We start from the raw sequence: 24,892 nt of genomic DNA, 5'->3' as shown, positions 1-24,892 counted from the left end.
AGTACGAAGTACTAATGTTCCCGGGCTATTTCCGTCCGGCTCTTTAAAATAATTTTGTGGTTTGTGACGTCATAATATATTTAGTCTTGATCGACAAGCTATGGCAATAAGAAATAGCTGTTTCAACACTGTTAATTAGTTAGCCTAGGCTAGCGTAATGTATTTTTGTTGTTTTCTTGTTTCTTTCTTAATGTTTTTTAATTATATGCCTACTGTTGTTTTTTATGCGGCTCCTTGCAAACTTTATAGGTTTGAAATGCGGCTCTGGCTCTAAAAAAGGTTGAGAATCACTGCTCCAGAGTATCAAAGAAAAAAAAATATTTCTTAAATAAATCATTTTACTCGTTAACACAGAGATTGTAAATTTTTCGGGCTCGCGCCCTTTGATATTCTTATTAAAACTCAAAAAGATCGTAAGTTTTGCAAGAGCAACACTAGACCAGACCATAGCAGAGACAACAAGGGTCATGTGAGACGCAGCCACAATGAAATAATATTTATTGCAAATAAACAAACGACAAACAGTACTTACAGGTATACTTGCGATATACGTACAATAATTAGGGGAAAGCGGGGCGTCGAAATAACGTTTGTGGCCAAAAATTAGGCAGATTCGATTTTGCACAAACCAGGGAGGGGAGAAAACGTGTTTGGGCAATAATGATATAAAGATAGCTCAGAAAAATTATGTCTTTGTTACTAAAGTTCGGGTAAAGACAAAGTTACTGTTTTGCTAAATAATTTGTAGGTAAGAGGGTCTGTTTATTAATCCGAAACAGTTGGCGTTTCGGGTTAAATTTTTTTAAAGAAATCAGGTTTTCATGTGATAGACATAGAAGTGGGACAAAACGGATCCCCAAGCGGGAAAAAACGGACCCCTCCCAAGATAATCCGTTATGCGTATAACTAAACTTATAATTGCACTGTTTGTTTTTGGATTAGCCTTTCAGTAAGACATTTTGGAACTGGAATGAAATTAAATAATATATAATTTTTATTATATGTTTAGATCAGTTTTGAAGGAAGGCCGAACAATCGGAAATTTTACTAAGATCTGTTGTAAAAAAGGTCGATTGAGGCAGTTTACGTACGGCCTATTTATAACCATGTAACTTATATATAGTTGCAATGTTACTTAATATAGTGCTATTTGGTTTTCTTGTATGTTTTGGCCTACTTTTGTGAAATATTTTCAAACTATAACACGCCATTTGTACCATAACTGAAACTATGACGTCACGTTGTGACGTAACTTGTGTCAGTATATCTGAAAATTTTTATGTGCCCCTTAAACAAAAATCCTTGATCTTCCATTTTCATACAACAAAGGCAAATAAATTATATTTTATTAGTGGGGTCCGTTTTGCCCCGTGAAAAAATCGACAACAAATGTTAATTTGTTCAGAAGGTACGTTTCTTTCTGTTGTTGTTTTTTAGCATAAGAATAACTTTCAGTAAGACATTTCAGTTGCTACCCTACTCATCAAAAAATGTTTTGTGAAATTCGAAATATAGCAATTATCCCTCTTAAGGGGTCCATTTTGCCCCCACCTTCCCCTACCTCCAACGTACGCGATCTAAACTCCAAAAGTGAACAGTTTGAGACTGCTGGTTTTGGCATAAATGCAAATCGCTTAAATAAATTATTCCAGCTGGCGGCAATTAAATTCGTGACACCACGCTTTAACACGAATAATGAAAACAGGAAATTTTGGACAATTGACGAAACGCTTCCAGCAATTTGCTGACAGTTTTGAATAACACGCACAGGCAGGCGTACGTTGACGTCACAACCGGCCAGCCTGCTTCATCTGAATGGCCCGATAATATGGAGCGAGTTGCCCGATAATATGGAGCGAGTTGCTATAGTCACTATAGGCCAGGGTCAATCGCAAGGATGGCTAAGCTTAATCAAAAGGACTGCAAGGGTCGCTACCAGGGATGTCCGATAACATCAAAATGAGCGATGTCAAGTTTCAGTATCGGTACTCGTCGCTAGGGTCATTTGCTAGAACAAATTGGAAGTTATTTGCCAATTTATTTATAATTAGGGCGAATATTTTTTGACTTGTCAAAAAAAGTCAAAATTTTGTCAAAATTTACACGTTAGGTTAAAATTTGTCAATTTTTTGTAAGTCGAAATCGAATAAAATTGCACATAAATCGCTTACAAAATTAAAAAAAAAACTAAAGTCAGCTTTTTGAAATTGGTCGTTCGGTTGTTTTGAAATTTATCTTTCATTTTATCAAAAAAAAAAATAGTTTTGATGTAAGTTCAAAGTCATTTTAACCGTATTATATCTTTATTAGAGCAATATACAATATAAAAAACGCGTGATTAACGACACCTAGATTATTTAAATCAATGTATTTCTAACAGGTCAAAATTTTGTCAAAATTTCCTATTTTTTTGGTCAAAAATATTTGCTCTATTTATAATTAATGGTTCGTTAATCTTTGAGAATTAAATGACAGAGAAAAGCGGTCGCTTTAATGTGCTGGCTTTTGTGGAGGACATTATGCTGGGGTTTTTGTGCAAAGGGAGAATAATTGTTGCAAGTAAAGTTTGTTTTTGATAAGCGTAACTATAGGCAGGGGGCCATATAGCCATGTTTTCAAATGTTAAATTTAATTCCTACATAACAAAATAAAAGGCCTTAAAGAAAGAAAATCCACGGCCCTTTCAAATAAACGACGACAATGACTTCAAACAATGACGAAAGTAATAATACGTTAGTTAGCGTAGTCTTTTGTTATAAGCACTGTCAAAAACTGGCCTTAATTAAAACCATTTTTTTTCAGGGTCAGGGACTTCAGTGGGTGGTGTAATAATGCGGATCTCTCAAGTTTTATCTCTGTTTAATGCGAATGTCTTAAGTTGCATCTCGGCTTTAGAATGATTGTATGGTAGCACCGTTCGGGAAGCGGGAAGTGGTTTCATGCTTTTGTTAGTTGACATGGAACATATGTTGGGGATTATTATTTTTATGGCGCCACTGTTTCGGCACCTGGTTTTTGGCTATGTTTGGGGTTATTGGTGGGTTGGGTTTAATTAGGGTTAAAAGCATTAGGGAAGTTAGTGATTTACTTAGGGGTGGGGTTTGGGGTTAGGTAAAATGTTGTAAAGGCCTGATTCCCACGTGTTTATGACTTATTCCGATTTAGACGATATAGTCTATTTAATTAGGTAGGCCTATTACTCTATTAGTCCTATTTAGGTCATATCCCGGACTGTATTTTATTACGACGTTGATGCTGTCAATTATGTCTGATTTCGGGATTATGGCTGTAGTCCGTTGAGGGATTGCGTGGATTTTCGAAAACTGGAAAGGGGGTCGATCGCTACAACAAAAAAGTTGGAAACCACTGGTTAACTATAGCGTTCGATTTTATGTAAAAATTTGCTATACTGTTTCAGCCAGCATGTTTATTTAATTTAGGTAACGCAATAGCTTATTGTTACACAGAATAGCAAAAACTCAACGAAATCCTAAATCATTACATTTTTCCTAAAAATTGCAGCCGTTATACACAACAATAAAAATACCTATAACACTTGCTCGAAAGGTTGGTTTACAAATTAAAACTATTAGACTACGGTACTATCTTTTTTTTCAAATCGAAACTGCTACGGAATTTCAAGATGCATAATGTCAGGTCGCTAGATTTACTGTACATTCGAAGAATTCAGCATAGCTCCGCTTTCAATAAATGCAACTCACAGCGCAGCAAAACACGTCGTGGAAGTATTGCAATGAAATTGTTGTTTCTAGTTGAACGCATTTCAAGAAGACGCGTTAAACTATTAGCACATAAAGCGACTGCATTGGGGATAAACTGGTTAGCTGCCGACTACAGCAAACAGGACGCATTATACGAAGAAAAGAGAATATGGAAACAATTTTAAACAGAGGTTTTCTTCACTCAGGTGAAACGAACACAACAATATAATCACAAATATGTTACAGATGCTCGCTCGCTACACACGAATGGTGGCATTCGAGAGCAGTTTATTGCATTTAGTACAGTGGTTCTCAACCTTTTTGTGCTCGGGACCCCTTTTAAGTTTTTGATAACTTGCGCGACCCCCCAATTATAGTGTATGATACATAAACCTGAGTAAATAAAAAAAAAAACATTTTAAAATTGGCACAATTCAAATAAGGAAAAAATATAGTCTAGGATTGTATCAAAATTTGGCTAAAATGTGCTACGTACAACAAGCTAAAGTTACGGTTTGAGCCCGGGTTGCCAGATGCTTGGTTTAGGATTTGGACATTGTTGGTATGAAATTGTTGGTATGGTCAAATAATATTTAGCATGCACCTATAGTGCGAGACCAAAGGGAATCGATGATGGTAACTGTTCTTGGTGAGCAGATAGTCGTTAACAGCAGTGCAGTGCAATAGCAAAGCTGTCTGTAAATTCTATTTCCTTTTGCCAAAATTACAAAACCAAAGTTTATTACTGAAATTCTGTGGATGTTTTGGAAAAGACTATGTAAAAATGTATGATGCCGCTGAAAAATAGAAATACTTTGCCTGTAACCTATTGTAAAACTAGCACCCCATCCGTCAGAAATCAGTGCAGTTCTAAGCAAAAAGGTCTACGACAATCAGTGCATTCAAAGGATCAAAAAGTCCGACTTTTAGGTCTTGGACAATGCACTAATTTGCATTAACAAATGTGCATAAGAAGATTAAGTTTAACAATACTTGACCCAACCAAACCCAAACGCTAACCAGCGCCCTAACCCAAATAATGTGCGATAATTTAATACTTATAACGCTTCAGGCCCCAATACCTCAATTTGTGACGTAATAATCTTGAATACAATGGACAAGAAACCATCTTATGACCATCCGAGTTTGGGCCTTTTCCCCCAGCATTTAAAGAATTATTAAAATAACGCACATTATTTGGGTTAGGATTCGGGTTAGCGCTAGGGTTTAGGTGGGTCAAGTGTTATTAATCCTATCTCATATTTTTTGTTATTTTTTCTGAACTTTTAATGAATATTTTTAATTTATCTTCGCCGGGAGTTTACCTAAAGGTCCAAATTAGTTGCCAGGACCTCAAGGTCTAAAAGTCTAGACTTTTCTGCCATTGGATGCCCTGATTGTCGTAGACCTTTTTGCTTAGAAATGCACTGATTTCTAACGGATTGGGTGAAACTAGCAAAAATTTAATGTAACTTGACCTAGATTTCAATTTGGAACTAGAGCGCCCTATACTACACCTGACCTGACGCTTTTGTGCTGCCCAGAGTTAGTGTAGAAATACGCATCACAATCGTATTTATGTTGTTAAAGTTGGTATAAACAAAGTTTGGAGGCCTTGTGAGCCCGTGGTTTTACTTCATCCCACAATATTTCAAATAAATTAGGACAGATAGCTTATTGTCCTAATGATTTACAAACCGTCAGGCACAGCAGTTAAAATTAGGACAATTTATCATTTTAATTCAATTTATAGCAGTTTATCGTCCTAATTTTAGGCCATTCGCTTAAACTTTAAGCGTTTATTCATTTTTATTAGACATTGTTAAGGCCCGTTTACACTACAGCTGCACTGGGCGTGGAATTGTTTCACTGCAGCTGCAGTGAGCTGCTGGGCGTAAAAATCGCGACAAAACGTAATGTTTTTCTATAGCTGCACTGGGCTTGAATTTAGCAAAGCGTGGAAATCGCTCCAAAGCGTATTTTTTTCCAGCTGCACGGGGCTTGAGTTTAGCAAAGCGTAACTTTAAGCTAGCTGCAGCTGCTGCACGGGGTTTAGCAAAAGCGTGAAACGCTCGCCACAATAGAATTTAAATGCAAATTACGCCCAGCGCAGCTCAGTGCAGCTGTAGTGTAAACGGGCCTTTAGACTGAAACTACGTTTGATTCATTAATTAATAAGTGTAATGGTGACGTCATAAACGCGACAGGTTCACTGCAGCAAAAATCACACAAAGATAATTGCTTTTGCTTCGTTTATAGTGCTAAACTTATAGTTCATATTGCCTAATTCTTAATTATTTTCTTTATGGAATTCCACATGGCGACCCCCAGGTTGAGAACCACTGATTTAGTAGTTGCCTTGTTGCAGAATTGCAGTGACGTTGATTAGCAATACTGCATCAAAGTTTGTAATTTATCTGAAAGTTAATTTGCTTGAATCCCTAAATAATCCTTTATCAGATCTAGTTTATTGCATTGATCCACCGTTCTAGAAAGGCAAGCAATTTCAGGCAACCATAAGCTATTTATTATTTTATTTACACTATATGTCTAACGAGCTAAATTACAGATAATGCATGTGGGGTTCGCACTTCGCCATCAGGGTTGGTAGCCGAGGTCGCATATACGGGCGTTTATGTCGCATATACGGGCGCTTGTAGGTCGCATATACGGGCGGAGATGTCGCATATACGGGCGTTCGCATAATGTCGCATATACGGGCGAATTTCTCTACCGAACATACTGTGTGGTGTAAGGCGTCGGAATGGCGTTCTATCAGATTTTAGTAGGCCATTATGAAGTGTTTGTGTTGCCTGACAGTTATGACGTCATATAATGTCTTCATCGTGACGTCACACTCATCAAGTGCTGTAGTAAATAGCTCATATTTGGCTAGGTCGCATATACGGGAGTTCGCATAATGTCGCATATACGGGCGAATTTCGCTACTGAACACACTGTGTGGTTTAAGGCGTCAAAACGGCGTTCGAATGAATTTTAGTTGACCATTATAAAATGTTTGTGTTGCCTGACAGTTATAACGTCATATCATGTTTTCATTGTGACGTCACACTAATCTAGTGGTGTAGTAAATTCCCATATATTTGGCTAGGTCGCATATACGGGCGTTCGCATAATGTCGCATATACGGGCGAATTTCTCTACCGAACATACTGTGTGTTTAAGGCGTCAAAACGGCGTTCGAATAAATTTTAGTTGGTCATTATAAGGTGTTTGTGTTGCCTGACAGTTATGACGTCATATTATGTCTTCGTAATTACGCCACACTAATCTAGTGGTGTAGTAAATTACCATACTGTAATACTGACGGTCCTAACGATTCTTGCTAACAAAATACAGCAGCTGCCAATTAACACACTCAAAATACATTTGTATTGGATAAATAAAAAATATAAACAAAACTATAAAATAAGACTATAAATTAGCAAACGGTTTATATAAGGTTATTTTGTTACATCATACATTCGATTTTTGTTCTGGTAATGTATTTCATATTTTGCTTGATTTCTTGTCGGTTAGCTGACCGTCATAAAATATGGCTTTGTCTCCATGGTAAATTTCGATATACAGCGAGCCAATCCAAAATTTGGCAGCAAAATCGTATAATCTTTTATTTAAAGAAAACAATTACTAAACAAATACTGTAAAACGTAAAATAAAATATCGCGAAATCCAAAAAAGAACGCAACAGTATTGCAATAATAATAGTATACTCACTTGCGGGAGGCTATTTGTATGTTTAAAACAACAGATAAGTAAATGAAAAATAAATAACAGGCGTAATATATATCAAACTAGATTTTTTCATTAAACACAGTGTTTCTATTGAGGACAGCGACTGAAGTGACAAGAAGGATTAGGAACATAAAAAATGAATTTATTTAATTTTAAGTTAAAAAAATTATTCGAACGCCGTTTTGACGCCTTACACCACACAGTATGTTCGGTAGAGAAATTCGCCCGTATGTGCGACATTATGCGAACGCCCGTATATGCGACCTAGCCAAATATATGGGTAATTTACTACACCACTAGATTCGTGTGACGTCACGACAAAGACATGATATGACGTCATAACTGTCAGGCAACACAAACATTTTATAATGGCCAACTAAAATTTATTCGAACGCCGTTTTGACGCCTTAAACCACACAGTATGTTCAGTAGAGAAATTCGCCCGTATATGCGACATTATGCGAACGCCCGTATATGCGACCTAGCCAAATATGAGCTATTTACTACAGAACTTGATGAGAGTGACGTTACGATGAAGACATGATATGACGTCATAACTGTCAGGCAACACAAACACTTCATAATGGCCTACTAAAATCTGATAGAACGCCATTCCGACGCCTTACACCACACAGTATGTTCGGTAGAGAAATTCGCCCGTATATGCGACATTATGCGAACGCCCGTATATGCGACATCTCCGCCCGTATATGCGACCAACAACCGCCCGTATATGCGACATAAACGCCCGTATATGCGACCTCGGCTACCAACCCCTCTCCACTTCGCAGGTCTGTCGCATTTTTTTGCACATTTCATAAAAAAATTGGGTGTGGTCACTGGTAGTGTTAAGCAAAAATCTTAACGTATACAATCAGGGTTTGATGCACACATTGGGTGTTTAAAAATCATGTGTGCACTCAAAATATTTTAAAGCAAATCTTAGGTGTGCAACTTTCACAGAGTACAGACTGTCTTACAGTAGTGAACAGTTGAAATTTACTTTACCTTTCTTATAAAACAGGACTAAAATTAAGTTTTTATGGTTATTGTTATTAAATAAACCTCAACCATGCTGATAAGAATGACACAATCATAAGTTATAAACAAAAAAACATGTTGGTTTGTCAGTTTCTTCAGACAAAAACTATTTGCCTTAACAAGCAAAAAATATTTCAAAGCTCTGTACACATATTCCGGGAGCAAATTAGAAAAAAATGCAGTCAATCAACTCCTATAGAACTGCATTCAAAAATGCCATTACGACGTAATGTATTTGGTATACAAATGCTTCCAGAAACATTGCACAGGCAACTTTTTAAAGAATGTTATAATGATGCATGGACTTCCCCCATTGAAGATAAGGAAGTTCATATTTTAGAATGCTTGGATAATTTAAAAAGCTTTGAATTGGCAACTAAACAAGCAGGTCTAATAAAAGAAGTAGAATTTGAGTTGCCCCCATTAAAAGGCAATAACATTGAGCAACATTTTCAAGCTATTGCAGTGGAGCAATCTAAAGATTACCTGACATTGATACACGATATTGTTAACAAACAACTTCCACCTATGCCTTCTGCTTCTGAGTGGAAAAATACACCAGGCTGGACCAAATATGAGCCACTTAACGGTGCTATATTTTCTGTAACTCAGGTTGACACCCCAGAGGAACATGGACTTATTTTTGACTGTGAAGTATTGGCAAGCAAAACTGATCTTCCTGTTATGGCTGTTGCAGTGTCATCTAAAGCCTGGTACTCATGGACTAGCAAACATGTAGAAGATGATGTACCACAACATTATAACCTTGATTCATTAGTACCCTTGGAAAATCCTAAAGATCGTAAATTCAAACAGTCAAAGCTTATAATTGGTCACAATGTATCATATGATCGTGCTAGAACCCGAGAACAATATTATCCAGAAATGTTATCCAATGTGAGGTTTATGGACACCATGAGTATGCATGTTGCCACAAGTGGCTTTAATTCACAACAGCGACTCATATATAAATCAAGCACTGCTGATTTACACAGTCATTTGTCTTTAAAAGACTCCTGGCTAGATTCTGGCGCTATGAATAGCCTGGATGCAGTTCATAAATTTTATTGTGGCAGCCATTTAGACAAATCTAGCAGGGATGTCTTTGTAAAAGGAACAATGCAAGAAATTCGTGATAAATTCCAGGAACTCATGCATTATTGTGCTATGGATGTTGCTGCCACACACAGAGTACTCCGGAAACTAGTCCCTTTGTTTTTCAATAGATTTCCACATCCTGTTACTTTTGCAGGAATGTTAGAAATGGGTCAAATGTACTTGCCAGTAAATAGGAATTGGAATAGGTACATAAAATCCTGTCAAGATGTATATTCAAATCTTGACCATGAACTGAAAAGTCACCTGGCTTTGCTTGCCGATGATTGCTGTCACTTAGTTCAACAAAAACTATATAAACAGGATAAATGGTTGTGGAGTATTGATTGGACAAGCAGTGAATTAAAGTTGTTGAAGAAACCACGTCCCGGTTGGAAAGCTCCTGTAAAATTTCAAGGAAGGCTAAAAAACTTTACTGAAATACAACATAGCTTTGTGGAAGAAGAGAAAATAAGTCTTGGGTTGGCTTTAAATGATAACAAGTGTGTTCAGTCATCATTAATTGATGAACTTTACAGAACTGGTTGCTTTCTACCCAAAATAGAACCACATAAACCTGGTTACCCAAAGTGGTATTCTGAGCTATGTCCTAAGGAAAGTAGTAATGATTGGAGACAAGGAAAAATGTTAATTTCAACATTAACAAGAATCACACCTAGGCTTTTAAGATTGAAGTGGCTTGGAAACCCCTTACACTTTATTGAACTTTATGGATGGGGTTATTTAGTTTCAAAACACAGTAAATTAAATTTTGTGGAAGATTTTTCTGAACCATATTTTGATGAGTTAGAAAATCCTGTGAAAAATAAAGCACAAAGTAATCACACTTGTGCAGAAGCTGTTCCTGTTGATGGGGGCTACACCTTTCACAAATTGCCACACAAAGATGGAATTGGAAATAACGTTGGAAACCCTTTGTCACAAGCATTTCTCCCTCACATTGAATCGGGTGAGTTGAGCTCTAATGATGCATCAGATGCTCAGCGTTGTTTAGAGATTAATAAAATCTGCTCATACTGGAGAAGTTCACAAAAGCGAATTTTAAATCAAATGGTTGTTTCATTGAGTAACAGCTGTTTGCCAAATAATGTATTGTATCATACTGATTTCATCCCAAACACACTAGGTGCTATTATACCTGGTGTTGCTGTTAATGGCACAATTTCTAGAAGGGCTGTGGAAAAAACCTGGCTGACTGCAAGCAATGTTCAAACTGATAGGATTGGAAGCGAACTAAAAGCAATGGTACAAGCACCCCCAGGTCAGTGCTTTGTTGGGGCAGATGTTGATTCCCAAGAGTTGTGGATAGCTTCATTGCTTGGGGACTCTGGATCACTTGGTGAGCATGGTTGCACACCTTTATCATGGATGACACTACAGGGTAACAAGCGTGATGGAACAGACCTGCATAGTAAAACTGCAAAAGCAGTTGGGTCAACTAGAAACCAGGCCAAAATCTTCAACTATGCTCGAATGTATGGAGGGGGCAAACAAGCATCATTAAGAACACTTAAACAGCATGATCCAGGACTTTCACAATCAGAAGCAATTAAAAAAGTTACAACCTTGTTTAAAATGACAAAGGGAGAAGTTTCCTACAAAATTAGTGAAGAAGGTCTTTGGTTCCTCAATAAAACCAATTTAAGACTAAATTGGGCCAATGTGGACCAAAAGACTTGCAAATACAGCGAAGTCCTAAAATTAAAAAAAGCTGCAGAAACTGCTTTTGGTAATGTAAGACAGGTCAACTTTAATGATTTGGTTACTGGAACGTTCTGGGTTAATGGTATGGAATCACACATGTTTAATAAATTAGAAGAAATTGCAACTTCTACTAATCCAAAGACCCCAGTTTTAGGATGCAGATTAACTCAAACATTAGAGCCAAGCAAAGTTAACAATCAGTTTTTACTGAGTCGAATGAACTGGGTTGTCCAAAGTTCAGCAGTTGATTACCTTCACCTATTACTGGTTGCAATGCGGTGGTTAATCAAAGAACAAAATCTGAGGGCAAGGTTTGTGTTAAGCATTCACGATGAAGTTCGATACTTGGCTGATGAAGAACATCAATATAATGCTGCATTGGCACTTCAAATTTCTAACTTGTTAACTAGATGTATGTTTGCTTACAAGCATAACATGCATGATCTACCCTTTAGCGTGGCATTTTTTAGTTTAATTGAGATTGACAAAGTATTACGCAAGGAAGCTAATGAAGATTGTGTTACACCATCTAACCCATTTGGCTTAAAAAAGAAGTATGGAATTCCACTTGGCGTTTCATTAGACATTTATGATATTCTAGAAAAAACAAATGGCAGGTTTAATTGACCTTTTTTTACCTAATATGTATTTTTTATGAAATCAGTCTTACTTTCTGGTATAGCTTTGCTTTCAATGTTCATTCTGTTTCAGATTCTTTAAATACTTGTATTTATAGTGCCTAACATTATGATTGCTTACAATGTTCCCGATGACATGGACAGACCCTTGTTTGGAGTTAGCACCAGACGGGTGGGTGCTTTGTGCTTGTAAAAATCAGTAAATTTGGTTTTGTTGATAAAACTTTGATGCCATTAAATTAATATTGTGCATGTTCAACCTTTTCAGGAGAGACTTCTTAACCTCATTCTAGGTATAACAACCACTATCTGTGTTTTGGTGACTTTTATCAGCGCCTTTGCTTTTCCTCAACCAATCCGTAGCATCAATGCAGTTAACATCAGTTTTGTTGTATGCATTGCTTTAGTTTGTGCTTCATTGTTATGTTTGGTAAGCACATAAATAATACAACTCCATAGTATTAATATTAAGTATAAAACTTGTTTCGAATTCGCAATAATCACAAGCCTGATCTTGCTATACATTTTTTAGATTCATTGGTACAGACAAGGTGATTTGGACCCGAAGTTTCGGCGTATGATATACTTTCAATCAATAACAGTTGTCATGCTATGTATATCTGCTAATTTATACATTCATGATGTGGTTGGTAGTTGCCAGAGCTGACAAAATTAACCTTGGAGCAAGATATATGAGCCTTATTACCTGTTGTCTGTGCTACTTACACTGTGAAAGTTTGTGTTACTGCAATGCCATATGAATATTATTTTCGCAATAATAAAAAATATCTAGATTTATTGTTGTAAAAGTTTTATATAAACATCTTTAGAAATGTCTTGTGAACGCGTTTCTCTCAAGGTTTTTTGCTTCTCTGCATGACGCTTTAAAAGCTTCAATTTTCTAGAGTAGTCTCCGCCATACTGAAATGTAATATTTTGTTTTCAGATAAAAACAAATTTTATAATTATAACAACCTAATATACTTACACATTTTGCTAGAACGTCAATTTTCATTCCAGATTTCCTGTGAAAACAAACAGAAAATTTAAATGCAATACTTACACATCATTTAAATTAACTCACGTTTCCCTGCAAATTATTTTAGACCCAACAACCGCCTGGATTAAAATCTGGTAAGATTGGAAAGGTAGTGTTTCCTTTATTTTCAAGCAAAGGCTTTTAGCTAATTGATAAACCTTGTCATCCGTACATACTACAAAAAAACAATTTAGAACAAATCTGATTACATTACATCAGTAAAGTTTTGTACCTCTGGACAATTCTTCTACCACCTTTCCGTTTAACATGAAATCAATCTTTTGTAAGTTTGTGGTTTCATAAGATGTTTCCTCATAATCAAAGCTAAGAAATATATATATTGGTAAAATCTTTAAACCAAGATGGTGCTCAATGCCTTCTAGTGTTAAGCCAGCTTTAATTTTGTTTAAACATAATTTATCAAATATACAGAATTGAATTTTTTTGTTTCTAAAACCCAAACAATAATAGTAATTTAGAACAAAACAGAAATATATATTTTGCTTACAGTGACATTACAACATGTCGGACAGAAAAATAAACCGACTGTCATATCAATTAGCATAATATGTATGGCATCCCCCTACATTAGTAGCACAAAACAAGCATGCTAAGGTTAAATAATGTGCGAGGGCACGCTTCTGCTACATTTCTCTGCAGTAGCTGTAATGATTAATAATATAATTTCTCAAACCTTGCATAGCCAGAGGTTAACGACTTTAAAGTGTCATAAAAATCATCAACCAAAACTTCACAGGAAGGCATCTTGTACACAATGAGCGATTGTGCATCACTGATAAAGGTGTTTTCAATAAGTTTGCCATTACAAGCCTAAACACAGAAAAGAGCTAGACTGTTATCCATATTTTTTTTATTTAAAATCAAAAATTCAACAAAGCAAAATGTAAAATATTACTAAAATGAAGGGGGAACCAGTGTTACTCACAGAACAATGTTTCATAATTGCTGCATTGTACTTTATAGGAGCAATAATAGTGGCATTTATCATCGGCTGTAAAAATTCAAGAACTTCACTTGTGTTTGGGAACATCGAAGGCTTTGTAATTTTAATTTCCTGAACTTTCTTTAATCCATTTAACTTAGTCGGTTTAATTCTTGCTACAAAGTAAACAATTTATTTTGTAACATGTAAATAACTAATTGTACATGTTAGCTGCATTTTTAATCAAACACTTTAACTTTATGCTTGAAAAAACAACTTTTAAACAAAAGTTATATACAAAAACCTTTAAATGGAACATTAGGAAAAGTCATCACTGGGTCGACTTTAAATTCTTGTTCCAAACGTTGTCTAAAAATGTCCATATGCAACAATCCAAGATAACCAATTCGAAAGCCTCGACCTAGAAATATTTTACATTCAAAAAATTAATGTTTAGTTTACTTTTAAAGGAAACCTTCCAGTTAGGTTACCTAAGATTGGGGTGTCAGCATATTCTACAGTTACACTCCGGTCGTGCAAAGTAAGTTTGTTGATTGCATTTTTTAAATTCTCAAAGTGACTTGGAATGCGGGGAAACATTCCAGCAAACACAACAGGCTTCGCTTTGGAAAATCCTGGCAATGCTTCAACATTTTGCTTGTTATGAAACAGGGTGTCCCCGATTTGTGCTTCAGAAGTGTTTTTCATGCCACAGATGACATACCCAATTTGGCCTAAATAAAATATATATAATTGTGACTTAAGTTAAGAAATATTAGATTTTAAAATATTACAATAGGCCTGTATAAAAAGTATGTTTGCTAATAAATATGACAATTTTTCCTGACTTAAAATAAATTGTGTAAATGAGGATTTTGTTATTGAGTACCTGGGTATAAAACGCCAGTTTTCTCCCGAAGAGGTCGTAAAAGACCTACTTCCTGAATGTTGTAGGCTTTTTTACCACCATCTTCTCGATTTTGCAAAAAGTGGGATGATATGTCATCGCCTGTTTTAATGATACCATCAAGAACCGCAACATATGCAGTTACACCTTTGTGGGGCTCGAAAATCGAATCAAATAACAACATTTTTAAAGCAGCAGATGAAGAATAGCTTTTAGGATCTCGTTCCACTGGCGATGGAAGTTCTTTGACAATTGCCTGTAATGAAGTTATTACAAATTACATTGAGAAAATAGAAAAACTATTGTGCTTGCAAAGTTTGTTTGAAAAAAATAATATATTTATACCATTTATCTAATAAAAACTTTAATATAGGTTACACTTCACAACTTACTTTTAAAACGGCATCAACGTTAGTGCCAACTTTAGCTGATACCAGGATAGCATCATCTGGATTAATCCCAAATACTGCACTCATTTCTTTCAAAACAGTGTCAACTTTTGCTGTTTTTAAATCAATTTTATTGATGACTGGAATAACTTCAATGTTGTGCTTTATAAATTGTGTTAACTTATTTTTTGTTTTTAAAATAAAATACAATTATGTGGCTTACCTCCATAGCTAGATAAAAATTGGCCAAGGTTTGAGCTTGAATGCCTTGGGTTGCATCCACAACTAACAAAACACCTTGACAAGCAACTAAGGATCTTGATACCTCATATGAGAAGTCTACATGTCCCTGCATTTTTTTTTACAAATCAATCTATTGTCCCCTCCAAACAATACATTAATACACTGGCATTTATGGGGTAGAGGCAAACTATTTTGGCATTCAACAAAAAAAATAACATTCATCCATACCCACCGGCGTGTCAATAAAATTTAACAGATACTTGTTTCCTTCATCTTCATAAACAACGGAGGCTGTCTGAGCTTTCACTGTAATTCCACGTTCCTTTTCCACCTGTAAACTGTCCAGGACTTGTTTATTTTTAGAGGATGTGGAGATTGTACCAGTTACTAAAAAGAAATGCATACCATTGATCACTGTGCTTTTCTGCTTGTTTTATTATTGCTTAGTTTTGTATCTACCTTCTAATAGGCGGTCAGCAAGTGTGCTCTTTCCATGGTCAACATGAGCAATTATACCAAAATTCCTAATTTTTTCTGGAGTGAACTGTGAAAGTTGAATATCGCTAATTTTTGCTTTGTATGGTAGACAGCTACTTGTGCTAATTCTTCTTAAGTATGTCCGTCTTAGATATGTTTGGCACAATTTATGCAGTTTAAAACATTTAACCCTTAGCACCATTTTTGGTTTCTTTTAACCTGTATTAAATTGTATGTAAATAACACAAAGAGTAAATCAAAACAGCACATGTTAAAATGGCATTAAAGAAACTTGTACATATGGCAATGACTTTCATTTCCTGGCATAACAATAATAAAAAATCAAGCTACTACCGTAGGTAAATACAGTAGCAAGTCAGCAACACTTTAAAACAATGAATTTTTTTCTTGGTGCTCTGGTACACTGTACCAATGACTTCATAACAATAAGAAAATAATACTGCATTGGTAAAGAGGTCACAACATGTTTGTTAGCTTAAAACAATGGATAAAACATTTTAAACCACACACAATTTAAAAATCATCACAGTGATCTCCAAACCAACAAATAAATTAGGCCGAAGTTGATGGAGGAAGTTCACATAAAAAGCTTGGGTGTTTGTTTAGTTCTTCTAATATTCTTTGTTGCGATGGTTCATGTAAATGCTTGCGAAACAGGGATTGAATGGTCCGCCTCTGCACCAACTCATTTCCCTGTGCATTGCTGCAGAACAACAAGCATTTATTTTAAATCACTTTTCTATTTGTTTTTAGACAATAATTATGATGTTGAAAAGTATACAAAATTCATGATTAATATGAGTTAGTTCAAAAGTTAAATAAAAATAATTATTTTGGTTACGTTACCTTGATGTACAACTTTTATATATTAAAAAATTACCACTGTTATTCAATGTAAAAATGATCAACTCATCTTATAACTGGTTGGCGGTTCTGTATAATATCAATTAGGTGTCAGGACAGCAAATCACTGTCATCTAATTCTACAACCTTTAATTTGAACTGTTTTTAATAATCACACTAGGTTGCTTACCCTTCCCATTTGGCAATAAAGTGATCCAGTATGAGGGCAATAAAAAGGTTTATACAGACTACAGAAGAAATCAGCCACCAAGCTATGAAGAAGATTTGAGACCAAGGGCTAACTTCTTTGGTAAAAGCATTAAGAAATACGCCCCAGTTATTGACTACCATAACATCCCACAGAACAACCTATAAAGTGACACATGATTAGCAACTTGTGGAAAAAAATGGAAAAACACCTGTTAAAGTTTTACCATTATTCATAAAACTGGATTTACCAGTTTATCAATATTATGACTATTTAGTCAATTATGGTGCATTAGTGTCAGCAAACTTAAGTAAACAGCTTAAGCTTTTCAAAATAATTTCATATAATTAGTACAAAATGTCATTGTTTTCTTTATTATGAAACAATCTTGTGAGTCACCCAAGTATTTCTATATTACATTAAGCCACAACTTGTGTTGGATAAACTGTTAAAAACAATACAGGTAAAAAAAAACGTTTTATTGATCCTTGTGGGCAAAAGTGTTTGAGGCTTATCACGATGCATGTCTTGACCTAAATCACTACTCCATATGCTGTACCATACACATTGAAGTTCTTTGGAATGGTTTTGGGTTTTTTTTTATTTATTAGTTGGTTACACATACACAATTCCTAAGTTCCATGAAGCTAAATGCCTTAATATCAGTGTTACATGCATAGACATTGACCTTTTAAAACTCCAGGGCGTTATTTTCCAGTGTTGTAATGACTTAAGTCAATGACTTGACTTAAGTGCACTTAAGTCACTGTTTTTAAATGACTTGACTTGACTTAAGTCATTTGGACAAATGATTTGGGTTAAAATATATTGTTTTAATGAAGCAATTATTTATAAAATTGCGTTATTTATCCCAATCTTTGCACATAAAAGAATTTGCTTGTAATGTGCTGCTTTTATGTTATTTTTTACTTGAGTTGCTCATAATAATCGGAGGAGTTTGCCGGTTTTCATAATTTAAAGTTTTATTTTTTGACAAGGGCTGGACTTGAAGTTGACTTGCTCTGATTATGACTTGACTGGGACTTAAGTTATTTCAAAATGACTTGTTTACAACACTGTTATTTTCTAACACAGTGTGGTCCAACTGCAGGCCCACGGGCCAAAGTTGGCATGCGAGTTCCACTTTTTTGGCCTGCGAACTGGGCATCAGCTTTGCTGCAAGTGAGCTCCAAATCAATATTTACATTTTTTGCAATGATTTTAATGGTTTCGTTTTGGTTGTACACCACTCCTACACCTCTGTAGGCTACAAACTCTGTTTTTGCCATGTTTAACACTGAAACTGAAATTTATTTTGCTAACTTAAAGATAAACAATAAAAGCCACACATTTTTGTCCTTACAAATGTGCATCCTAAGCCAATGAAGGACAACATATAGTTGCGATGTAGTCTGCTCATAACAAATAAATTGTATAAGTCAGCGGTTTTCACCAGGGGGAGAATGACCCCCTAGGGTGCAATTTTGAAGTTTCAGGGTGTTTGGAATTTAGGAACAAAGAGCTTTATACTTTCTTTCGTCTTGACTAATTTATAGGTATATTTGCAAGTGCTGTTGTTTAAGGGGAGGAATTAAGATCGAATAAAACATTGAGAACCACTGGTCTAAGCGCAGTATGTCAGTGAACACTAAAATACTCTTGAGTTCTGCGGTACACAAATATTTATCACACTACACCAGGTAGTGTCCAACCTGTGGTACGCGAAGGTTGTTTAGGTGGTACGCATGTTTAGGTGGTTCTTGCAGGACAACTCATTTGCTTGAATCATATTTTAACGTATGTTTAGCTTACAACTACATCATTCAACTCTATTTCTAGATTAAAAGCTATAAAACAGTAGACGCTATCTATCAAGAGCAATAATTTGACACGATTAACCCCCACTGTCCCACAGAGTTGTACGGCTTTTCAAAGCAACTTTGCTCCTTGTTGACTAGTATGCACATGACCTGAATTTTCAAAATCGTTATGGTACGAAACAACAGGGATAGTTACATAACAGTGAATGGGCTTCGGAATTTTTTTTCGACAAAGCCAGAAAAAAAGATAAACAAAATATAAATTTGTGAGGGAGCACACAAAATAAGGCCTAGAATGCAACAATACCTAAAGTAGAAAAAGTCTAAAAAACCATAGTATTAGGACCAACATCATAATAAAGCCAAATACGCAGTAATATCCAGTACAGCATAAAATCAAAATGTGAACACTTATAGTGAACACTTATTGGAAGTGTAACTTTTGTAAAAAAATTTAAGCCCTGTCAGAAATCCAAGGTGTCTAGAAACAATCTGCACATCCATGTATAGTGCCTATGATGGAAACAATAGCTTACCAATGATGCAGCAAAATCATTAAAATTGTTTGCCCAGTATTGCAACTGTTCATAAGTGCCACATTCATAATTCGATGGTGGCAAAAGTGTAGGAGCTGTTGTGTTTCCTGTCACACAACATAACATTATTATTAAAAAAATATGATTGTGTTAGTAACAATTTAGTTGACAGACTTAATTAACATCACTATTTTATATCAAAAATCACATTATTTTTTTATATCTAAAATATTATTTTACCTATTACATCATTTATTGGCAAGCCTGGCGGTGGGTCAATTGCTTGTTCAAAGGCCATCATTCCCATAATAGCAAAGACATAGTAGATTATTATAATTATTCCAGCAAATGACTTGAGACTTCTAATGATTTCCAGCATTACGCTAGTAACAAGGGCAAGTCGCTTAAAGTTGGGAATAATTCGTAGCAGGCGCAAAAGCACAAGAATGTTTACAATCCGAGCACAATCCCACAAAGATAAGCCAGGTCCAGTTTTGGGTTCAGAGCTGTGTGAAACAAAATACTTTTTTCTATCTAAGCAATTTTTAGATTCGATTCAAAAAAGAAAAATTAACACAATGTGATTGAATTTAAAGAAATATCTATATATGTAAACAATCAAAAAAATTACTAAAGTTATAATAATGATTAATTAAGTTTTGTTGTGTAAAACAAGAAAAGTAGATTACTATATACAAGTTATTAATAATTAAATTTAAATCGGGATTTATTTTTAATTTTTTTAACACATATGTTAATATTAAAAATCTCATTTGTTTCAACTTAAATTAAATCATTTACAAATTACTATTCATTAATGGACAGAAATGCAGCTAGGATTACATTAACATAAAGAGTATAAGTTGTTTTTTCAACAAATTTGAACCAATTGCTTACACCAGATTAAACAAAGGTTTAAAATATGTGTTTGTAATCAATCACTGCCAACTGCTTCCCTCAATTAACATGTACATCACAGACAGATATTTCACATTAAATACTAATTGCAAGCACCAACCTATTTCCATATTCTGTCAATTGAATGGTTTCAATCGTGATCAGTGCAATTGTAATAATTCCATCATACAGACAATTTAGATTAAAAAAGTACTTCTTTCCCATTGATAAAATCTTTAATATTTGCTCAATAAAATAAAATGCTGAAAAGGATGTGTTACTTTTTATACAGATTTATCTATAGTTTAACACATATATAGCAGTTAACAGAACTCCACTGACCAACAAACACATAATTCATAATATTTAGGCGACTGAAAACTTCATGAAATGCTTCCTCATAATGGATCGCAATTTCCACAGTCATGAGAATGGCATTAAGCAAAACAACAATGTTTCCAACCATGTTGAAATAACGGTGTAATACCACCCACTGAACTGCAGACATGCAAGAAGAATTCCACCTGGGCACTAAAAAAATCTAATTTGAGAAAGGAGTTTCATAACACAAATGATAATTTTTGTATATTTATAATTTATCATGGTATACAAAGAACAAAAAAAGTTTACCAGTAAGATGTGTATGCCAGTTATATGTCACCATTGAGTCAATGTTTTCAAACAAACCGCAGAACTGGCAGTGATTTAGGTACATTTGACTTTGCTTGAAGTGATTGGTGAGAGCAGTTATTATGAGACGCCGCTGATCAGGTGACATGTTTGCTTTAACCGCAACCGACCTCACCGTGTCAATAGAAACACTACAGTACATGCCAAAAGTCAACAGTTTTTAACTAGCAAACCATGTGCCATTTTAAGCTATCTAAACAGCAAAGGTCACAATGCTATATTCTCATTATTTGAAAAAACAAGAACTAAGATCAAGTTCAGTGGCTATAAAAAAGGCTAAAATACAGCTTGGCTGTGGTATTTATTTGCTTGGTAAATAATAAAAAATAAACAAAGCTAAACTATTTTTACAAAGCTGAAAAAAAAACATGACAAAACAACTTTAAAAAAATGTATATTACCGATGTGTTGATGATTCGCCTTCTTCCACTTCTGGCAGCTCATTTGATTTTGAAAGGCACTGAAAAGATGCTGATAGAGCAACACAACGTCGGAAATAACTAGTCTGAAACAAAGAATCAAAGGTAATTGGATAATTAGTATGTATACATTTTTTTAACTTGGCACATGTTTTACCTGCATTGAAGACTGAAAATATCCACGGAATTGGTTGTAAATGATAGCTGTCAACAGGTTAAACACAAGGAAAGTGCCAATCAGAGAGAATACAATAAAATACAAAGCATACAATCTGCAAAATAATAACCTTTTTTATGTCTGAAACAACAAAATCAATTACAACATTGCTAATGATATTTCCAGTTAAATGAAATACTAAAAAATAATATTCTTTTTTGATTATTAGTATTATTGTAAACAATAACCTGTTTTCAGAGTATGAAGGCATCATTATGTCTGGATTGTTTGCAGTTGTCAACAAAACAATCAAAGAAATAAAAGCAGTGTCAAATGTTTTAAAATACTCTTGCCACTCTGTGTTGTTGAACTCAGCGCCATGAGTGGGATTGTGGTGGTTACTCTAATATATATATATTATACATGTTAAACACCAAACATTTGCTATCAGAATATTTATACAACTAAAGAAGGTACCGTATAAAAAAATTAATCTGCTTACCTGTGGAAAAAGAAGCATCCCAAGCATGGTGAAAAAATATAAATGCAGTGAAAGAAGAATAAGGACAGACATAATTTCTGGCAAGGTGTTCCACATTGCTTTAAGTGTCTTCTTTAACATTGTTGTGTTCTGGGCAAGAAAATAGGGACGGAACAGCCTCCGTACACGAATTCTGTAAGCATAAATTCACCTAGATTATATGTATATACCAGTTGGAATGCACCCAGCAATGCTACAGCTAATTAGAGCATAGAGCAATTTAATAAAGCCTTCTAACCAAGCAGTTGTTATAAACATATTTGCAACTAGGGTAAAAAGAGCAAAGGATTGTTAGAAACATCCTTCCCAAATAAAGAGAAAACTTGAGTACTAACCATGGAAGTAGAAGGCAGATATGTTTACGTGACTAGTAGCATTAGCATTTTCTTAATGTTAACAAAAACTAATTATGTGTATAAATGTTTCAGTTTGAAAATGCTATAAAGAATCTCCACAAACAAATGAAAATACTTTTACATGCATGCATGTGCACAAATTGTTTAAACTGAACAAATTGGTTCAGACCTGTAGATGTTATTACCAAGAACCAGGGATATTACAACATCAACAAAAGACAGTAACAAAACAATGCATCCTCCAGTAAGCCAAGGATTTTGACGGATGAAGGACTTCTGTTGATTGCGATTTGTTAAAAGATACCCTTGTACAATATTGGATACAGATAAAACGAAAAGACAAACTATTTCAATCCCTTCTGTAAAGCCAATTGGCAGCTCAAATCTAAAAAATTAAAAAAAAAAACAATATATACATATGTATATATATATATATAAATAAGGCCACAGCCTATATTATTCAAATGCGAAGATATATTTACCTTGAATATTGATGTCTTGGGTCTGCTGACCAGCTCAGTGATGAAGGTGTTTCAAAAAATGCAAGTATTAATAAAATAAATGTGGCTACGTTCATGGAATACTGTACAGCGGCAGAATGATACCATCTGTACAATTTCAAAGCGGAAAATGATACCTTATGGTGAATGCTTCTATATCGAATAGCATCTTCAATGAATACCAAACCCTGTAAGGTTATTTCATTGATAGGTTGACTTTGATCGGGTGTAGTGAGTGAGTATGTCTCTGATGTTGTAGTGGCATCTGTACCCCCTACCACCTGATCACTAACAAATGCATCACCATTATGCAGCAAATTTTCAGTGCTTTGGTTGGTAGTGTTGCTATTACAGGCCATTTTGGTAATTGAGTCAGTAGAACCAAAACTGTTTTTCATTGCCGTAAGAGCATGATACTTTCCAGCAGAGTTTGGCGAGCTATTCATTAGTTTACATTACAATTTATATTTATTTATTCATCAGAGATAAATTCCAATATTTCTGAAAAAATAATTAATTTCCAAATATCTTTACTTTTGAAACAATATTTCCCAGATTAGAAACTTTGGCGCTGGTCTAGAATCCTACCACAGTTCTAAAATCAACGCACAAAATTTGAGTTAGCATGCGGGTTAGCGTTTGGGTGTGGGTGGGTCAAGTAATATTATATTCCTAATTTAATAATAATACTTGACCCACCTTAACCCAAACGCTAACCTGTACCCTAACCCAAATGGTGTTTCGTTGTGGTAGGATTCTAGACCAGCGCCGAAACTTTTGCTTATTACATGCTTATAAACAACTGATATTACCAAAAGCCATAAGCGCAGGGTTGATGCCAGATACTTGGTTAATAGGATTAGGGCACTTTAAGACCAAATCATAATTTAGCATGAGGCCCTAGTGAGAGACCAAAGAAAAGTAATTCGTTAATTATTTACAGCAATTCAAATGATAAAGCTAACAAAGTAATTATAAGGATTTTCGAAAATCATTGAAATTATGCAAAACTTGGAGAATTAAATCTAATACTTCTATCACCCAAACCCTAAATCAATGCATAATCCTGTATGGGTGCAAGCGTAAAAGATCGAGCGATTCGGTCAAATAGCCACTTTCAAAACTATTTTACTGGATGTAGCATTTAAAAAAGGCTTATATTATTGTATAGGTATTGATTTAACAAGCAATATTCTCGATTTTGCCTAATTTGACGTCACTATGCACGTGACCGTTGTCCACTGACGCGTGACCAAGAGCCTAGCTGAGAGCTGCATGGCGACCTTTCACGTAAAATAAAATCTCATGTTGTTACACACTTTGTCACGAATAATGTGGTAAGTTTGGGTACGAAATAGTATGGTAAATTTGTGCCGTGTACCTTCCTGCTCTATGCTATTTATAGTCTTCACTCTAGATCAGCGTATCTCGTGCGCCATGGAAGGTTGCCAGGTGCGTCGCGAGGAAATGAAAAAACTACTTAACAAATTCTGTATTAGTTTTTATTTAACCAGTGATGGAAAGTGTATCCCCTATCGCATCTATAAAGAGCAACAGTCCGGTGTCAAAACAGCGTCCCAGAACGCCGCCGGTTAAAACATGGCGCATATACGTCGACACTATATAGAACGGCCGATGCCACCGTCCCATACTGTCACAAATTTAATTATTGCAACCCTTTGAATCATAACTAATGTGTTAGGCCACTGGAATCGCCGGTCGGGTCGGCTACCCGCCGCCACAGTTTCCCCTCAGGGATAGAACTTGGTGTGAATTTCGTAGCTCCCCTTTCTCAGCGCTGCGTGATATCTTTGTGTGCGATTTCGTTTTGGATAGCGTTGTGTTGCATCATTATTCGTCGGGTGGATACCGAGAGAATCGGACGCATTTGAGCACAGTTTGCAATCTCGTTGGTTAGAGACAAGCTGT

At 35.2% G+C, this 24,892-nt stretch overlaps 4 protein-coding genes across 5 annotated transcripts; 2 read left to right on the top strand and 2 right to left on the bottom strand.

The window, feature by feature from the left end:
- Positions 1-8,510: 8,510 nt before the first annotated feature.
- Positions 8,511-11,966, top strand: LOC146164052 (DNA polymerase subunit gamma-1-like). The gene has a single exon (XM_083383062.1). The coding sequence runs from the start codon at positions 8,595-8,597 to the stop codon at positions 11,964-11,966; it is 3,372 nt and encodes a 1,123-aa protein (XP_083239188.1). The 5' UTR covers positions 8,511-8,594.
- Positions 11,946-12,817, top strand: LOC146164051 (transmembrane protein 243-like). Its single transcript, XM_083383066.1, has 3 exons — positions 11,946-12,149; positions 12,246-12,407; positions 12,510-12,817. The coding sequence occupies exons 1-3, from the start codon at positions 12,087-12,089 to the stop codon at positions 12,642-12,644; spliced, it is 360 nt and encodes a 119-aa protein (XP_083239192.1). The 5' UTR covers positions 11,946-12,086; the 3' UTR covers positions 12,645-12,817.
- On the bottom strand, positions 12,729-16,177 carry LOC146164050 (translation factor Guf1, mitochondrial-like). 2 transcript variants are annotated; one of them, XM_083383064.1, is made up of 13 exons: positions 15,958-16,177; positions 15,731-15,885; positions 15,479-15,604; positions 15,259-15,417; positions 14,849-15,122; positions 14,451-14,693; positions 14,264-14,380; positions 13,963-14,135; positions 13,711-13,847; positions 13,249-13,340; positions 13,062-13,191; positions 12,966-13,002; positions 12,729-12,898 (listed from the first exon to the last, which is right to left on the bottom strand). In XM_083383064.1, exons 1-13 carry the CDS (start codon positions 16,175-16,177, stop codon positions 12,773-12,775), a joined length of 1,989 nt encoding a protein of 662 aa, XP_083239190.1. In that variant the 3' UTR covers positions 12,729-12,772. The 2 variants fall into 2 exon arrangements, with proteins under 2 accessions (XP_083239190.1, XP_083239191.1); XM_083383065.1 differs by lacking the exons at positions 15,731-15,885; positions 15,958-16,177 and having other exon boundaries at positions 15,259-15,368; positions 15,479-15,581.
- Positions 16,178-16,220: 43 nt separating this feature from the next.
- LOC146164049 (two pore channel protein 2-like) lies at positions 16,221-23,459 on the bottom strand. The gene is made up of 13 exons (XM_083383063.1): positions 22,946-23,459; positions 22,633-22,848; positions 22,069-22,240; positions 21,815-21,969; positions 21,567-21,681; positions 21,392-21,495; positions 20,931-21,121; positions 20,643-20,831; positions 20,422-20,563; positions 19,644-19,909; positions 19,404-19,510; positions 17,030-17,208; positions 16,221-16,699 (listed from the first exon to the last, which is right to left on the bottom strand). The coding sequence occupies exons 1-13, from the start codon at positions 23,407-23,409 to the stop codon at positions 16,549-16,551; spliced, it is 2,451 nt and encodes an 816-aa protein (XP_083239189.1). The 5' UTR covers positions 23,410-23,459; the 3' UTR covers positions 16,221-16,548.
- Between the last annotated feature and the right edge of the window lie 1,433 nt (positions 23,460-24,892).

This window comes from Ascidiella aspersa, chromosome 2 (genome assembly GCF_963924565.1).
Source record: "Ascidiella aspersa chromosome 2, kaAscAspe10.2, whole genome shotgun sequence".
NCBI lineage: Eukaryota > Metazoa > Chordata > Ascidiacea > Phlebobranchia > Ascidiidae > Ascidiella > Ascidiella aspersa.
This window is presented reverse-complemented; position numbering and strand designations above follow the sequence as displayed.

What these genes read in the sequence shown, in the direction of transcription:
- LOC146164052 (XM_083383062.1), top strand. Translation starts at nt 8,595, where the DNA reads ATGTTGGTTTGTCAGTTTCTTCAGACAAAAACTATTTGCCTTAACAAG.
- LOC146164051 (XM_083383066.1), top strand. Translation starts at nt 12,087, where the DNA reads ATGATTGCTTACAATGTTCCCGATGACATGGACAGACCCTTGTTTGGA. An exon ending in TTGGAGTTAGCACCAGACGG is followed by an intron (nt 12,150 to 12,245) that starts GTGGGTGCTTTG and finishes CAACCTTTTCAG; the next exon opens with GAGAGACTTCTTAACCTCAT. An exon ending in GTGCTTCATTGTTATGTTTG is followed by an intron (nt 12,408 to 12,509) that starts GTAAGCACATAA and finishes TACATTTTTTAG; the next exon opens with ATTCATTGGTACAGACAAGG.
- LOC146164050 (XM_083383064.1), bottom strand. Translation starts at nt 16,177, where the DNA reads ATGGTGCTAAGGGTTAAATGTTTTAAACTGCATAAATTGTGCCAAACA. An exon ending in CAATTATGAAACATTGTTCT is followed by an intron (nt 13,848 to 13,962) that starts GTGAGTAACACT and finishes TTCTGTGTTTAG; the next exon opens with GCTTGTAATGGCAAACTTAT. An exon ending in AAAATAATTTGCAGGGAAAC is followed by an intron (nt 13,003 to 13,061) that starts GTGAGTTAATTT and finishes TTGTTTTCACAG; the next exon opens with GAAATCTGGAATGAAAATTG.
- LOC146164049 (XM_083383063.1), bottom strand. Translation starts at nt 23,409, where the DNA reads ATGAATAGCTCGCCAAACTCTGCTGGAAAGTATCATGCTCTTACGGCA. An exon ending in CCAAGACATCAATATTCAAG is followed by an intron (nt 22,849 to 22,945) that starts GTAAATATATCT and finishes TTAATTTTTTAG; the next exon opens with ATTTGAGCTGCCAATTGGCT. An exon ending in TTTATTGCCAAATGGGAAGG is followed by an intron (nt 16,700 to 17,029) that starts GTAAGCAACCTA and finishes GTTGTTCTGCAG; the next exon opens with CAATGCACAGGGAAATGAGT.